Source organism: Xyrauchen texanus, chromosome 45, assembly GCF_025860055.1.
Source record: "Xyrauchen texanus isolate HMW12.3.18 chromosome 45, RBS_HiC_50CHRs, whole genome shotgun sequence".
In the NCBI taxonomy this organism is placed as follows: Eukaryota; Metazoa; Chordata; class Actinopteri; order Cypriniformes; family Catostomidae; genus Xyrauchen; species Xyrauchen texanus.
The window spans coordinates 14711853-14728916 of NC_068320.1; the positions used below are offsets into that span (position 1 = coordinate 14711853).

General features: G+C 36.7%; 1 protein-coding gene across 4 annotated transcripts in view; it reads left to right on the plus strand.

Annotated features, from left to right (window-relative positions):
* LOC127637555 (plasma membrane calcium-transporting ATPase 1-like) overlaps nt 1-17064 on the plus strand; it is a 59511-nt gene that overhangs the window by 20204 nt on the left and 22243 nt on the right. For all 4 annotated transcript variants that reach the window (XM_052118663.1, XM_052118665.1, XM_052118662.1 and 1 more), the window contains exons 3-6: nt 13338-13535; nt 13735-13992; nt 14132-14257; nt 15436-15603. In XM_052118663.1, the coding sequence (XP_051974623.1) occupies nt 13338-13535; nt 13735-13992; nt 14132-14257; nt 15436-15603 (750 nt within the window). The remainder of the gene's footprint in view (nt 1-13337; nt 13536-13734; nt 13993-14131; nt 14258-15435; nt 15604-17064) is intronic.

Sequence of the window (17064 nt, forward strand, 5' to 3'; positions counted from 1 at the left end):
AATACATTGTAAGCATTTGTGCTGTGCCAATACGATCATATATTGATATATCGCTATACTTTTTTGTTTTATGACATTAAATAGAAATTTTAGATCCCTGTATTGATATTTTTTTCATCTATTTGTGTATTCATATCATATCCAACATTTCAGGAATGATGAAGCAGGTCGTATAAATAAGTGCGAACACTAAGACCGGTGTATCTCGGTGTGGTCAAAAGTGCTTTTATCGAAACTGAACCTGCAGATTCACTATTTCTCCCGTGGACACATTGGGTCGCTCTCACTGCCCAGCAGTTTTCCACTGCGATCTAATTATGATATTGTGATGCATCTCAACATACTGAATGTACAGATCTGTGCAAAAGTTTTAGGCACTTATGAAAAATGTTGCGTAGTGAGGATGTCTTCAAAAATAATGCCATAAATAGTTTCATTTATCAATTAACATCATACAAAGTCCAGTAAACATACAAAAAGCTACATCAATATTTGGTGTGACCACCTTGCCTATAAAACAGCCCCAATTTTCCTAGGTACGCTTGGACACAGTTTTTCTTGGTTGTTGGCAGAGAGGTTGTACCAAGCTTGGAGAATTCACCACAGTTCTTCTATCTATTTAGGCTGTCTCATTTGCTTCTGTCTCTTCATGTAATCCCAGACTGAGTGCCTAAAACTTTTGCACAGTACTGTATATCACAATACTTATTGTGAAGTGGTTTGCGATACCCAGCCCAAGCAATACTATAATTGTTAATGGTATTAATGTTGTATATTGGAACTGCTAGGTCATAAACCAGCTCTAAATTATACTTTGTAACACTTAGCATTGCAAATGATATGGGTGTAAGAGTAATGAAATTGATCTTCCAGTCTTCATGATTAAACATTCAACTCACTGATTTGTTCGGCATGTTTGGATGCTGTTATGTAGTGTCACCTGCCCAGTCCTGCCCTCACGAGGTCTGACTTTTATTAGCAGGTGGTGAAATACTGAGTGATTGAAACAGAGGCTTACTGTGCTGTCTGTAGGCCAGAGCTATACCTTTGTCATAGTGTCAGTGGAAACTATAGCGTCAGTGGAAATGTATATTTTCTCATTGTGTCGACATTTATGGCTCTAATAATGGGGTCACTCTGATGACATCAGTAAGTCATTGTGCAGTGACTCCTAAATTTTTACGTTTGTTTCCTGAATAGACTATCTGAAACCTGGCCCATGCTGTGCCTGAGCTTTGTGTAAATGGTCAGATCATTTCTTCTTTATCAGCCTGTGCATTAAACCGAATATCTTGAGGGCTCTGTCTGTACGGCATTCACACTACACACCACACAGCTAACTGAGCTTGGAGCCCAACAGTGATCCGCCAGTTTAGCTCTACCTGGTTCCCTCTGATTCACAATAGCTTGCTGGTAGGCAGCCCTGCTGTTATGACACGTTTTCTAGCTTAATCAGATCACTCAGCTTTGCCATAGGAAATTTAGCAGTCATTCAAGATTACAAGAGCTTTGACAATTGAAAAGGGATTTCTAATTAGTAAGCGGGCCATTTCTCAATCCAGAAGCAAAGCCACTTCTAATCTTTCCACTCTTTAAAGTTTAACTAGTGACTTTTTGAGCTGTCTTGGCTTCACTTTAAATTGTGATGCACTTCTCCTTTTCTTCAGGTAAATGTTTTATGCTTGTTTGGTGTGCTGGCCAGCTTGGTTCCTTAAATCAGTTCTACTGCAAATTGAGGCCAAGGGCTGATTAAAGAGGCTGGTTGCGTGTCCATTTTCACTGTTGACATGTTCTCTGAATAGCATGAAACATTTTCCATAGTGGTTATAACATACTTTCTTGACTCGATCTAGACAAAAAAGTAGATAAAGATAGATTTAAAAAAAAAAACAGCACATATATTAGATATTTCATAATTAAGGAAATACAGACATTAAAAAGACATTATTATGAAATATCATTAAGGTGAAAATGATCGACCGAGCATCTGTCTTAATGAAAATGTTTATTCAAATTATTAAAATCAAATTGTTTTGTGAAATCAAATTGGATTCATCATCCACTACATAAAGGTTTTTAATTTGCAGGCACTGAATTCAACAAAAGTTTTCTATTGATATAAAATTATGTTGTACACCATTTAAAGAACCTTATGATTTGCTTAGGGAAAGTGATTTAAATCATAAAATATTACAAAACCTGTTCACCTTGAACCTAAATTTGAGTTGTATTTTATTTTTTAATGAAATTCTATACAAACACAAATTTTGATAAGAGGAACACAGTGGAAATTATTAGGCAGCATAACTGGGGAACACAAGGGAATTTACTAGGCTCACACCAAATAGGAAAACCGGTATTTTCTATATGTTTAAGCACAGACTAATTGAATTAAACTATTGTAGCCATTTTTTATTAGTAGAAATTATTATAGTAAATAAAGTTTCATATATTTAATGTTTAGTTTTATTGCTGTCTTTGTGATCTTATTTTGTATCTGTAATTTTCCACCTGTTGAGGTAGACGGATACTTATATCAAGGCAAATGGGGCCGGTGGAGGAAGTTGGAGACCATAAATGTTTGGTCAACGGTTTGTTATATATGATTTCTTTTCTTTTTTTTTTTTACCACTTCATTATTTTAATTGCTTTTTCGTTTAATTTAAAGTGTAATAACAATTTAGAAATGTATTGTGGTAAAAGTTTTCTGTGTTTCAATAAATTAATTTCAATGGCTTAACCTAGAAGGTGATCACAAACAATAATTGAATCAATATATTTTGATTAGATAAGGATATCTAATTGTTAAAGTACAGCCAAAAAAAATGATTTTTTTTTTTGGTTAAATCTAACGCAGGCTTCTAGAAAGGAAAGAAGCATGTTCTCCTTAAAACATTGCAAAATGGAATGATGAAATGATCAGCTGAAAAAAAACAGTTCTGACTGCTTGTCACAAACATTACTTTCGGATTGTGAGACAAGATAAGAAAGTGAAGAACGTAACACCAGTTCAGCTTGTTGCAGGTTTTAATCATATTAAAATTAGGGCTGAGCGATTATATATAATATTAACAATGTAATCAAGATAATTTTCCTGACGAGGTCAAATGTACCAATATTGTGAATATCGCAATGATTTTAATATGCTTTCATTTGGTAAACTCATTGCACAATCCTTCAGTGCTGGACAATTAATCAAAATAACATCAAAATGGCGAGTTGGTAATACGCGATTATTAATCCACATGAGTCTGTGATTTAAATACAGATAAACATGGTCCATGTGCGATTCAAAACAAACCATTGATGCGCTGATCTGGGTGTTTGCTTTCTCACGGCAGCGCTCTGATCAATTCACGTGCATTGTGAAATCAAAAGTAATGCAGGTTCACGCAATTCCAAACATTAGTAACAGTTACCATACAAATCTACAACCGCAGCACAGAAGAACAGAAAAGGAAGAGATTAAAGCATTTCAGGAAATGCAGAACATTGTAATCGGTCAAATACACATTGCCTTTTCGGTGTCTAAATAAAAGCATGAAGTAAAATACGACAGCGCTTTCGTGTCAAAATAAAAGCCCCCAGGTGAAGGTTAAGTAAACAGGACAGAGATATTTTACTTTTGTATAATGCAAATCTAATAATCAGAATAATGATATTTCAGCATTATATTGAATAAAACTGACATGTTTCACAGTAATGATTTAGTATTATGCAATGTTCAACTGGGGTTTCAAAAGTAAATCATTGAAGTAGCTTTGCACACCTCGTCCATATTAGTAAAACATTTGAAGGTGAATAATGCTTTTTATTAAGCTATGATGCATCATTGTGTATAAAATATAAATATTAAGGGCATGTTGATGAAAATGATTGAATTTCATTCTCCCTTGCGTTTATTTATCGAAACGCATTATTACACAAAATCACAATTATTCGATTTTGTTTTTTTTACTTGGCTACAATGACTGTTTGGATGAAATGATGGTTCCTCTGATTAAAAACAAAAAACAAACACGTGTCATTTTAGAGCAAATACATAATTATTGAGATGTATATCGAATATCGTCAATTGGCTGAAAAATGTTGAGATATAATTAAGACAAATCGCCCAGCCCTAATTAAAATATTATAATATTTTTTTTTAATCCCATTTATTTGTATTATTAACTTGTGTCAGGTAGGTTATAGGTTTAATGGGCTCAGCAGTGGGGGCAGGGGCATTGATGATGTATTTGTATATCACAATATTATTTTATTAAAATATTGTGATATTGCATATTGGCTAGTTGTTGCTGCTGCTGAATTGTGCTGCAATAATTGGGTTTCCCTCATACGTAAAACTCTGGGATTTCCCCCCATGGTGTTTCTGCATATATACGAGGACGTGAGGGTTGGTAGTCGATATTTAGAATTGGTGTATGTGCTTTTCCCACTGAACTTCCAGAAATGTTAAATTCTTTCTTGTTGATATGATGTATCGCTCCATCCTATGACTTCAGTTATCAGTCATATTTTCCATGCACACTCTTCAAAAACCTGTTAGAATGACTTGGATGGTTTATGCTCCGCATTATTTATTTTTTTAGATTAACATTTTATTTATTCGAGGAAAAAAAAAAAAGCAGGTTTACACAAACAGAACATACACGCACTGAAACAATTTATCAAATTGTATATCCCATCCCCTGAACACCCTCCACTACACGCATCCAGTGGTCCAACACAAAATTATATATATATATATATATATATATATATATATATATAACAGAAAAAAGAACAAATATATATCCAAACCAAACAAAATGTCTCTCCACTGCCAGTCACTGTGCTCAAAAAAAAAAAACTCGCCCCATTTCCTGTCATATGCAGCCGAATTGCCAAGCCATCTATACAACATCTCTTCAAATTATGCTACCATGCCCAATTCAGTGCACCAATAATAAAAAGAGGGAGCGCTCCTTAATTTCCATCCCCTCAAAATGATCTGTCTCCCGATCATCATGCCGGTGATGACCCAAAACTTTACCTACCAATCGGCTATATCAGTAACTGACCCATTACCCAACACACAAAGTCTGGGACAGAGTATAACCCGAGTATCCAGGACTTCGCAAACAAAATTCTGGACTCTCAACCAAAACTCCTGAATCCTTGAACAAGATCTGAAGGTCTTTTAAACCCAGCCTATGCAATCTAGAGGGGGGTCCAATATAATCGATGCAAAATCTTAAATTGCATCAGATGCACCATTACATCTCTAGATGTAGACTTGATGTTTTTTTTTTAATTCTTGTCCACACTCCCTCCTCCCAATACCAAGTCCAAATCTTTCTCCCATAATCTCTTCAGAGAAGTTGAAGCTCTGTCCCACAGACTCTGAATTAACAGGAAGTAATACACTGATGACTTTTTCCAAAAGCAGCAATCATCTCTCCCAAAACATCTGCCACCTTAGGGGTGTATGTGGTACTCCCAAAAACAGTACAGAGCATGTGGCGCAGCTGTAAATAACTATAAAACTGAGATCTGGGAATCCCAAAATGATGACCCAAATTCTCAAAGAATTTCAACACTCCACTCTCATACAGGTCGCCGAGTGTAGTAACCCCCCTCATAATCCACTCTAACCAACAGAAAGGGGACTTGATGATACATAATTTGGTGCCATATGCTTAAGACCACGTTTAAATAAATGTCTGAATTAAACAATCTGGCCACTCTTGTCCAAATCATGTGCAAATGCGAAATAACAGGGTGCAACTTAACTTCTCAGGTTAGTTTAATAGAAAGTCTTTGCAATGGCGAAATGGGGGCAAGGAAGTCCTGTTCAATAGAAAACCAGGGAGGGGCTTTTTCGGGTGGAAGTGAACAATGAGCCAAATACCTGAGACCAAACGCATAATGATAAATCAAAATCTTGGGAAGGCCTAGCCCACCTTTGTCAATCAGCCTATGTAATTTGTTAAAATGTAATCTGGGATGTTTTCAATTCCAAATGAAGGACTTCGCTATGCTATCAAATTTATTTAAATAAGAGAGCAGTAGCAGGTAGTTGAATTTGGGAATACAGTTCATATTAATAACATTAACATTCCCAATTATTGATAAATGTAATGAAGCCCACCTGTCCACATCGCTCGTAAACCTGTTTATTAAAGGGTCAAAATTAACTCTAACTAAATCAGACAAATTTACTGGGAATAAAATACCCAAATACGTAATGCCCTGTTTGGGCCACTGGAAGGTGCCCAGCTGGAAGGCCATTACTGGACAGTACGCTGTCAGAGCCAAAGCTTCGGATTTAGACCAATTGACTTTGTATCCAGAGAACTTGGATAAGGATTTAATAATTCTGTGGAGGCAAGGCATGGATCTAGAAGGGTCAGAGACAAATAATAAAATATCATCTGTGTAAAGCAGAAGCTTATGCGCCACACCTCCCGCCAAAACCCCTTGAAAATCATCCTCCTTTTTTATTGTGGCTGCTAATGTTTCCAGGGCAAGACAGAACATTAATGGGGAAAGAGGGCAACCCTGCCGAGTGCCACTATTCAGAGTAAAATCATCTGAAATTTAAACCATTTGTTTACTGCTACAGGGTGTCTATAAAGTAACTTAATCCAACCAATAAATGTACTCCCGAACCCATACATTTCCAAAATCTTAAAAAGATAATCCCATTCTACCATATCAAACGCCTTTTTAAGCATCAAGTGAGATGGCAGCGACCGGAGACTGATCCTTTGCTACTGACCACATGATATTAATAAAACGCCTAATGTTATCAGAAGAGATATGACATCAAATAAACCCCACCTGATCTATAAGATCATAACTTAATCGGTTAGCCAAAAATCTAGCTGGATCGGAGATTGGACGGAAACTCTTACACTCGTTTGGATCTTTGTCCTTTTTAAGAATCAGACTGATCTGGCCTTGTCATGGTTGGAGGAATTTTTCCATTCTTTAATGATTCCGTATAAACTTCTAACAAAAGTTAATCCAGTTCTGTAGCATAAGATCTAAAAGAAATTCAGTGGCAAAACTGTCTGGCCCCGAAGCCTTGCCTGTAGGGAAGGCCTGAATTACCTCATCAAGGTCAGTTTTTTTTTTTTGCTCAGTTGTCAATTTACGGAATTCTAATTGTTCCACAAATCAGTAGATGAAGATGTGGAACTATAAAGATCAAGTTAGAACCCTATTAATATCAATGGCTGAGGTAAATATTTCACCACCAGCAGATTTCACTGAGGGAATGGTAGAAAAAGACACACTCTGCTTTATATATCTAGCTGAAAGATTCCCTGCTTTGTCATCCGTCTTGCCCTGAACAACCCAAACTCCACTTTTCGTAACAAAATAGTATTATATCTGTATTTCAGTCAGGTAAATTCTCTGAGGCCATCAGATGACATTCAGTGCTTCAGCTCTGCCTCTGCACTTTTAATATTCCCTTTCAACTCCACGTGTTCACATGCTTTGGATTTTTTGATGAATGAGGCATACTGTATGATCAGACCCCTAAGAACAGCCTTAAGTGTCTCCCAAGCCACGCCCACAGAGGATACTGAGGACCAGTTGGTCTCCATATAAACAGTCTTTAACATTTGTTGGAAATCCGGATTTTGCAAAAAGGATACATTAAATTGGCAACTATATGATACATTTTTCTCTGTATGTGGCAACATCTCTAAACTCACCATGGCATGATCTGAGACTAAGAGGTTTCCAATTGAGCAATCCACAACAGATGAAATTAAGGATTTAGATATAAAAAAATATCTATTTTAGAATAAATCTTATGAACTGATGAAATGTTTTTTATAGTCCCTACCAGATGGGTTCAGAAGGCGCCAGATATCTGCAAGACCAAGATTTTTACACATCCGGTGAAGCGTCAATGTTGCTCCAGCTACACACTTCACTATGATCGAGGACTGAGTCCATCAATAGATTAAAGACTCCTCCCAATATTATATCATTAGGGGTCCCAGCAGCTTGCAACATCCCTTCAAGATCTTTAAAAAAGCCCTGATCATCAGCGTTAGGTGTGTAAATATTAGCCAAAATCAAACTTTGCCCCTGAATATCTCCTAAAACAACAAAGACTCTTCCTAATTTATCTTTACTTTAAGAAATTTGATTTGTAGATATTTACTTATCAGTGTAATGACTCCCCTACTCTTACTTTAGCCAGCACTAAAGAGAACTTGTCCACCCCATATCTTGAAGAAACACTATCATATTTCTTACGGAAATGAAAGAACCTTCCTTCTTTTTATGGGTTGTCCCAACCCATTCACATTCCACATGGAGAGAAATAACCTACACATATTAACATTTGAAATATTGACATAATAAAAAAAAAAATTGTGTGTCAAAAACAAGATTATACAGACCACATTCCCCATTATTGCAACAATCAAACCTCTGATATAAAGCCGTTCAGTTTCCTCTGACAGACAAACAATTGTTCAGTGAGCCGGCTGTTGAGTGCAGCAGATGACGAAATCTTTCTAATGTCCCTTAATATTCCACAAAAAAATCTAACTTCAGCCAACGGGAGGCATAAGCACAAAGACCAAACCAATTAATCCACAACTGTCCCGAAGCAGTGTAATTCCACAACAAAAACTCCAGCCGCTAAGCGGAGCCAATGCAAAAAGAAACAAAAATGGTGCCCAGCTTACTCAGACAAGCGAGTCAGTCCACTAACATAAGAAACATCAAGTTACTTACTTCAATGTATTTATGAAGGAGAGTGACAGTTTGGGACATGTAAATACTTTTCTGCCATCCCTGGTGTTTACTTTCATTTTGGACGTAAACATCAGTGCAAAAGCGATCTTCCATTGATGTAAGAGTTTCTTACATTCTTTGAACTGATCACATTTCTCTCTTGTCGAATTCGCAAAGTCCGGGAACAACAAAATACTGTGATACTTCCAAGCAGGCTTTCCTTTGCTCCTTGCCTCGCACAAGACGAGATCTTTATTGGATGATCTCAGAAATTTCCAACAATCCCTATGTTATTCCTTCAGTTTATATTTTCAAAATATTCCAGTTTTTCCAAAATGCATTCCTAATCTGTTTTGGAAACGGGCGGATTAGCAGATAATTCCCTTTCTGATGACTCCAGATAATCTATCGGTTTCACAACATCTGCCACTCTTGTGACCAACTCAGAAAATGTTGTTTCCATTGCTGAAATCGATCAACGTATTACAGCGAGGTCCTCCAAGTCCGCAACAACCATCGTCAGTATCACAGAGATGTTGGACTGTTGATGCTGAATTTTGTCTCCCGCTGCGCTATCCTAATCGAGTCCTCGGCTCGCAGGGGCTTGAACACATAAGTATCTTTTAATGTCTTCTGAGTCTGAGGACTTTGACTTTGCCATGTTTACCTCAAAGAGCAAGAATGTAACTGGGTGTATCCAATCTCACCGGATTATAACATTAAAATAATAAAAAACTAGCAAAGTGCGCAGAGCTGTCGCTCACACGTCTGCTTCTCACATGGCGTCATGTATCCCCCGATGTCGCGCTTCATTATTTATTATTTTGTATTTTTTGTATTCTCTTCTTAAATATTTATCGGATGCTCCATCAGTCTTTTGTCCAGTTTCTTTCATGGATTAATGGAAGATAAATTAGATAAATTACATTTTCTGTTTTTGTGGCCTTCAAGGTCTCAGGTGAAGGTTGATGCCAGATGATTCAATCTCCATTGGGAAAATGCAAAAACCTTTTGAATCTTCACACCAGGGCCTGGGTAGATCTGCGAGTAGTGTTGGTGACTACCGCCCCTGGAGTCACGAGTTTAAATCCAGGGCATGCTGAGTGACTCCAGCCAGGTCTCCTAAGCAACCAAATTGGCCCGGTTACTAGGGAGGGTGGAGTCACATGGGGTAACCTCCTTGTGGTCGCTATAATGTATGGTTCTCGCTCTCATTGGGGTGCATGGGGAGTTGTTTGTGGATTCCGCAGAGAATAGTGTGGGCCTTCACACTCGCTACGTGGTAATGTGAACAAGCCACTTGATGAGACGTGTGGATTGGCGGTCTCGGGTGCAGAAGCTTACTGAGATTCATCCTCCGCCACCCGGATTGAGGCGAGTCACTATGTCACCAGGAGGACTTGGATTGCTTTGGGAATTGGGCATTCCAAATTGGGGAGAAAAAAAATGCATAAATCTTTGCAGCAAGTGTAGCTAACACTTGTTTTAGGCTTAGAACATCTAAAACGTGAAGCCACATGCAAATATTAGTAATTAGCTGACTAAATGACCATGTTTTGATGGGCTTTAGAAAGGTGTAAATGATTTCTGGTCTTTTTCGCCCTCATTTACGCTTTAGCCTTAGTTAGGCTATATGACTATCATGAGCTGGAGTGTGAGTGAATTTGAGATATATATATATTATTTATTTATTTATTATATATGGCAGTATAAATGCATTTTTGACAAAGGCCTAAGACCTGACACATCTGCTCCTTTAGCAGATGTGTCATGGTGGAGAGACTATAATACCCTTCCTCAATCGCCACACTTGCATGGCAGTGCTAGGAGTATGTTTCAAATGCAATTGTACTTTCTTTCATTGAGGAGTTCCAATTTTTACTTTTTCAAATAGCTATATTTTGGTGTACATTTTTCCAGTTTTGGCTTCTCTTCCGTTTTTATGTCAAGTATTTTGAATTAATTTGGAATCTAGAACAACTCTTGAAATTTACCTGATGATCAGTGATTCTTTAGATAGCATCACATACAGTAAATTAGGACCTATATCTGAACCTATGTAGAAGTATTTTACCATAAATAAATTTAATTGCAGATTTTATGTTATAGTTTAAAAGTAAAAAAAAATAAAAAAAATTTAATGGTAAAATACTTTCTCCTGTTCCAATTTAATAACTGAAGAACAATATGTAATCCATCTGTAGGTTGATATCCTCTAAAATGACAACTCTGCGGCTCTGTGGCACTTTCAAAACATCCCTACTAGTACATCAGAGAAACATTCACTGTTTGTCCGACCAATAGAAGATGGGGTGTGTTTGGGAAAACTATTTGAAAACCATCATTATTTTTGCAATTCTATTTAGTGACTAGTGGTGCAGAAATTACAAACTTCAACTTGAAAGCTGGTGTCTCCTTCGGTTTATACACAAAATGCACCAGTGATGCATGACATTGCAACCAACCAAAGACATGATGCATTTTCTTCCATTTAAAAGATCAAAACTTTCCATTGTGGTAGCACTGCAAGAAACAGTCGACGCATGGAGAAGCTGCGAATGCTGGTTATTTTTTGTTAAGACACCTACATGTTCTTGTAGTTCAAATGGTAGGGCATGGCACTAGCAATGATAAGGCCATGGGTTTGGTTCCCAGGAAGCATTGTATTGGATGAAAGTGTCCAAAATGAAATGAAATTTTTTTGGATTAATTTGGATTTCAGATTAATTCTGTTTTGTCAAAGCTGAATGGAAAACAATCCAGTACTTTCAACGTCTCAGCTTAACACTGCTTTTGAGACGTGTTAAGTTGAGACGTTGAAAATGCAGTGAAACCTTCATCTGAATGGAAAAGAGCAATAGTACGGAGGCTGACCACCTCTATGGCTTTGCTGAGTAATGTGGAGGATGTTGTAATGACAATTGGCTCTGCTGACCAGGCTGCTCTCTGGTCTGTCAGGCAGACCATCCTGTTCAAACACGCATACACGATCACTCTGAATCCCACAGACTAGATGCATAAACACACGCACGTGCATGCTTTTCAGCCACATAGCTCACATGTGCTCTGATTCACCACATCAAGCCATCCTTTTTTTACTCTCTAAACATGTGGTATGCATGAATGAACTGAATACACCCACCATGACCTCTTTGAATACCTGGTTTGAATAGAGAGAGTTATTCAAATAGGCAAACCAGAAGACTGCTGTTAAACCAGTGCATTTAAAGGGTGTACAATGGTATTTGTTTTTGCACAAACAATGTTATTGGGCATGTTATTACCATATTGGGCTGAAGTCAAATGATTTAGCAAATTCACAGGAGATTCTGTCCAAATCCCAGTAAATGCTTTTTGATGTGTGGGGTGAATATTTTTGTAGTCAATTGCTTAACCACCAGTATTAATGGATTAGTTGCTATAACAGGGGTGGGGAAACCTTTTTCCATTTAAAGGTCATTTGAGTATTTACGAAATAAATAATTTGCTTGCAATTTCTGATTGTGGGTTGAAATTAATGTACGCATTCCGTTACATGCTCGCATACCAAAAACACTAAAAGGTCTGTCTATTATACAATATTTTGTGTTGCTATCATTTAAAATGAATTTTAAACATTAATTGAAAGGAATTGTTTTCAGTTTAATTGAATCAAGGCCATTTTTTGCTTTTCAAATAATTTCTCAAATGGCCTCACGGGCCGGTTAAAATGGTCTCCCGGGCCTTGTACGGCCCTGAGGCCTGACGTTCCCCACCCCTGTGCTATAATAAACCTTATTTACAGTAGTGTCATTTTTGATGGGAATGAAAATGAGGGGGATTGCCTTGCATTCTCTTTGTTGTTTTGTACTGTTGTTTAAACTATTTTTGATCATTCCATGGACAAAACATAATTATTTTTTCCCCTTATAATATTTAAATATACAACAAACCCTATAAAGCACAAGTAGTCAGAATAAGATGTGATCTAGGACCTTCATACAGCACATGCCATTGCAGTGACTAAGTCTATCTTAAATGTGGCACTACGGTGAATAACTTGTAATCAAGTAAATACAAAGCAATGTAAAACTGACACGTTTCTGTAAATGTTTTGAACCAAGATTTAGCATGGACGTAACTAAAATGTCTCTAGTTCTGTCAGACAACCTTAGACACAAGCTGTTGCATTCAAGTTATAAGAGAGCAGACAGTCCTAGAATAATTGAAAGAATATAATAGAGAATATAAAGAATAGATTAACAAAAAAAATTATCTTCTAAAGAATTTAGCTTCACATTATTCTGCTCCAGCTTATAAAAATCTCTGTGAAATGGTTTCTAAAATAACAGAATGAAATCTATTTGGGAGTAAAATCTGTGAATAATACTGGAAGAATGATGTTGAATATTTCGCAATTTTTCGCAAGTGAACTTTTGACCCTATCCCGAAAGAGTGTCTTTAAAAGCTACCTTTTCTGACACACAGGTCTTTTGCTTCCTCATTTAAATCCTGAGACTTATAGAAAACCATTAATCTTAGAATGATACTATGTGATAACACTGTGTTCAGTATTTAATTTTGTGTTTGTCTCATTCTTTTTCTTCCAGGTTTAAGTGGGCAGCCCTCAGATATTGAAAAAAGAAATGAAGTGTTTGGACAGAACTTTATACCTCCAAAAAAGCCAAAAACCTTTCTTCAGTTAGTATGGGAAGCATTACAAGATGTAACATTGATTATTTTGGAAGTGGCAGCAATAGTTTCTTTAGGCCTTTCTTTTTATAAACCTCCAGATGCTGAGCGTAAAAGTAAGTAGCATATTTTTCCCCCCTCTGGCTTTATTACTATTAAATTTATTATTAAATTAAATAACTTTAAATTAAATTAAATAACTTTATTAAATATTTAATAAATAACTATTAAATTTATTATTTAATAGTTAATCTCATTTTATCAGGCTGTTTTATGTTTATATGGAGCTGAGTTTTACTGTGTGTGTACGCACAGACTGCGGGAAGGCAGCGGGAGGAGTGGAGGATGATGGAGAAGCAGAGGCTGGGTGGATAGAAGGAGCAGCTATTCTCCTGTCTGTTGTTTGTGTAGTGCTTGTGACGGCATTTAACGACTGGAGTAAGGAGAAACAGTTCCGTGGCTTACAGAGCCGCATTGAACAAGAGCAGAAGTTTACGGTGGTTCGGGGAGGAAAAGTCATTCCGATCCCTGTGGCCGAGATTGTCGTCGGGGACATTGCACAAATTAAATATGGTGAGCTCCCATTAATTGACAAGATCTCTCATTTCCTTTGTTTTCTTTTAAGTGACTATTACCTTTACCTAACCTTTATTTAAATATAAATCTGCTGACAGAAATAAACAGTATTGTGATTGTATACTTTCTCTGTCAGGTGACCTCCTGCCTGCTGATGGCGTTCTCATCCAAGGCAACGACCTCAAAATAGATGAGAGCTCTCTAACTGGAGAGTCTGACCATGTGAAGAAATCACTGGATAGAGATCCTTTGCTGCTGTCAGGTTGGACTACATCCACAGTTACTGCAAAAGATCAGTAGTGCTAATGTTATTACAAACTTCTTTTGAGTCAAATTTGGGTTTCTATGAGACTTCAGCCAAGCCATAGAAATGTCCAACTGTGGAGTTCAGATGTTGGCTATAGAGGACCTGCTGCCTTTCAGCGAGCCTATTGCACATCTTCAGCTTATCCCATTTTATGAAAGCCAGTTGATCCTCTGATAGAATTACTTTGCTGTGTGTGGGGAGATTTGTGAGCCTGAGTGGGCACTCCTCCAGCAGGGCCTGCGTTAGCACGCTGAGTCTGCCCTAGCAGAAACCTTTTCTTAAAGTTTTCCAAAGATCCCCCCTCCAAGCATAAACAATGACAGAGGGCTGATTTGAAGTTATATTGGTGCCTTTATAAGCCCCTCAGCTGAAAAATGGCCATTCACTAATTCTGTTTTTAAAGCACAATGAGATGATAAAATTGTGCTGGTGCTCATAGTGCCTAATAATTAATTAGAAGACTTGTCTGTTTGTTTTTTTAACAGTTATTTAAAGGAATTATTCACCATAAATTTACATTGTCAATTTACTCACTCTCAAGATCAATTCCTAACCTGTAGTGTTATCGTGTCCATGAAACGCAAAAGGAGAATTTGAAGAATCTTCATAGCCACACAATAATTTTGCTGTTATTCACTGATAATCTTTACCTCCAGTGAGTGTTTAACTTGACACATTAATCATAGAGTAAGTTGAACTTGAAAATCAAACTGAATGACTCGAGAAACTCACTGACTTGATCTGGTTGCAGCCATTCTCAAGTTAACAGTTCACTGGAGGGGATGATTATCAGTAAATAATGACATTGGACCGTTTCCTCACACACAGCAAAAAACAAATCTTATGCCTCAGAAGTCTTGAAATATAGCACACAAATGATTTTGGACTACTTAATTTACTTTTAACAGCCCTGGTCCCTATGAACTATCAGAAAGAAAATATCTGTGTGAAAATTCCTCAATATATACTTTTTTTTTTTTTTTTTGTTCCAAACCGTCAAAGACAGTCATACAAATGTTGGAAGAAAATGATGACAGACTGTTAATTTTAGGGTGAAATACTCAAGCTCAGAACATAATATGAAAGAATATGTTTGATCTGGCCCTCATTCACCTCACCTTGCTCTATTGCAGGTACTCATGTCATGGAGGGCTCTGGAAAAATGGTGGTCACTGGTGTCGGAGTCAATTCTCAAACTGGAATCATCTTCACATTATTGGGGGCAGCAGAGGATGAAGAGGATGATGAGGAAAAGGAGAAGGAGAAGAAAAAGGAGAAAGAACGAAGAAAAGAGAAGAAAAGTAAGTTGTCATCGTTATTTGGTGCTTTATTTAGGGCTGGGCGATGTGGTTGCGCAAAATTATATATGTTAATTTCAACCTAATGACGATATTCAATATTTATCTTTATTATAATATATTTGTCTGAAATGGCTCAAAAGGGATTTTTCTTTAAATCAGAGGAAACATTCTTTTTATCCTAACAGCCATTGCAGTGGATTTAATATTTTAAATGATTTAATACAAATCTATTTAAAAATAATGAATTTCCCAGTTTTTCACTAAATGAGCACAAGGGAGAATTACATTTTTTTTTATTATCATTTTGTTTAGTATGCACTTTTATATTCCATGTACATTGATAGATAGTAGCTTAATAAAAAGCACTATTTACCTTCAAATATTTGTACTAAAACATTTTTATTTGTGAAACGAACAAGTTGTGCAAAAACTGCTGCACTTATTTTTTGGAACCCAGTTGAATATTGCATTATCCTAAACTATTACTGTAAGCTTTTTCTTATAATATTATACTGAATGATCATTATTATTTTGAGGATTAGATTTGTACTTCACAAAAGTAATATATTTCTGTGCTGTTTACTTCACCTTCACCTGGAGCTTTTATTTTGACACAAAGTGCAGCGACAGTGTGCTTGACAGTTTACAATGTTAAGCATCTTTTGCTGTCATCTCCTTTTCTGTTATACTGTGCCACGTTTGTAGATTTACATAATAACATGTGTGAATTCTTGAACCTGCAATACTTTGATTCGCAATGCACATGAACTGTTTTGAGATGAAAAACATGGTGAGCAATACGATCACTATGATTGCTTCAGCATCATTAAACTTCTAACAAGAAGGCATCAATGGTCACGGGCGAATTTCTCCATTGGGTTGCATCAAATGGTCTTGAGAAACTCCACAGACAAGTTCTGGCATTAATCACGACTTTATATCACGGTTATCACCACTTTGTCATTGTTCAGATTACGTAACTTCTATCGCTGAAATCCACGAACACCCTTCAGATTGCACGCTCATTTAGAACATACTTGTAGCTGCTCTGAAAAGGATTGAACACATTTTCTGTCAGTCAGTGTTTTCGCGATTGTATCGTAAATATTTGATATATCGCCAAGCCCAAGGCTCTTTTTTTTTTTGTTGTCTGTCATTAGTAAGTAAAATGGACCAAATAGTGGCATTTTGAGCCGTAGTTCCTGTTGCTACAGAAGAGAGATTAATTGAACAGGCTGTTTGTATGTATGTGTGCGCTAGTAAATGCGTGCATAAGTAAAGAATAGAGTTTTTTTGTTTGTTTTTTTTTATCACATTTTATAAAGAATTTAGCAGTATTTTTGTCTGTATAGAAACTTAAAATTTGTAAGCAGTGATTCCTAGAACAAAACTAAATGTAATGTTTATTTTCCTGTGTTAAATTATCAAAGGGGCATTTTATTCATTTTATTCAAATCATGG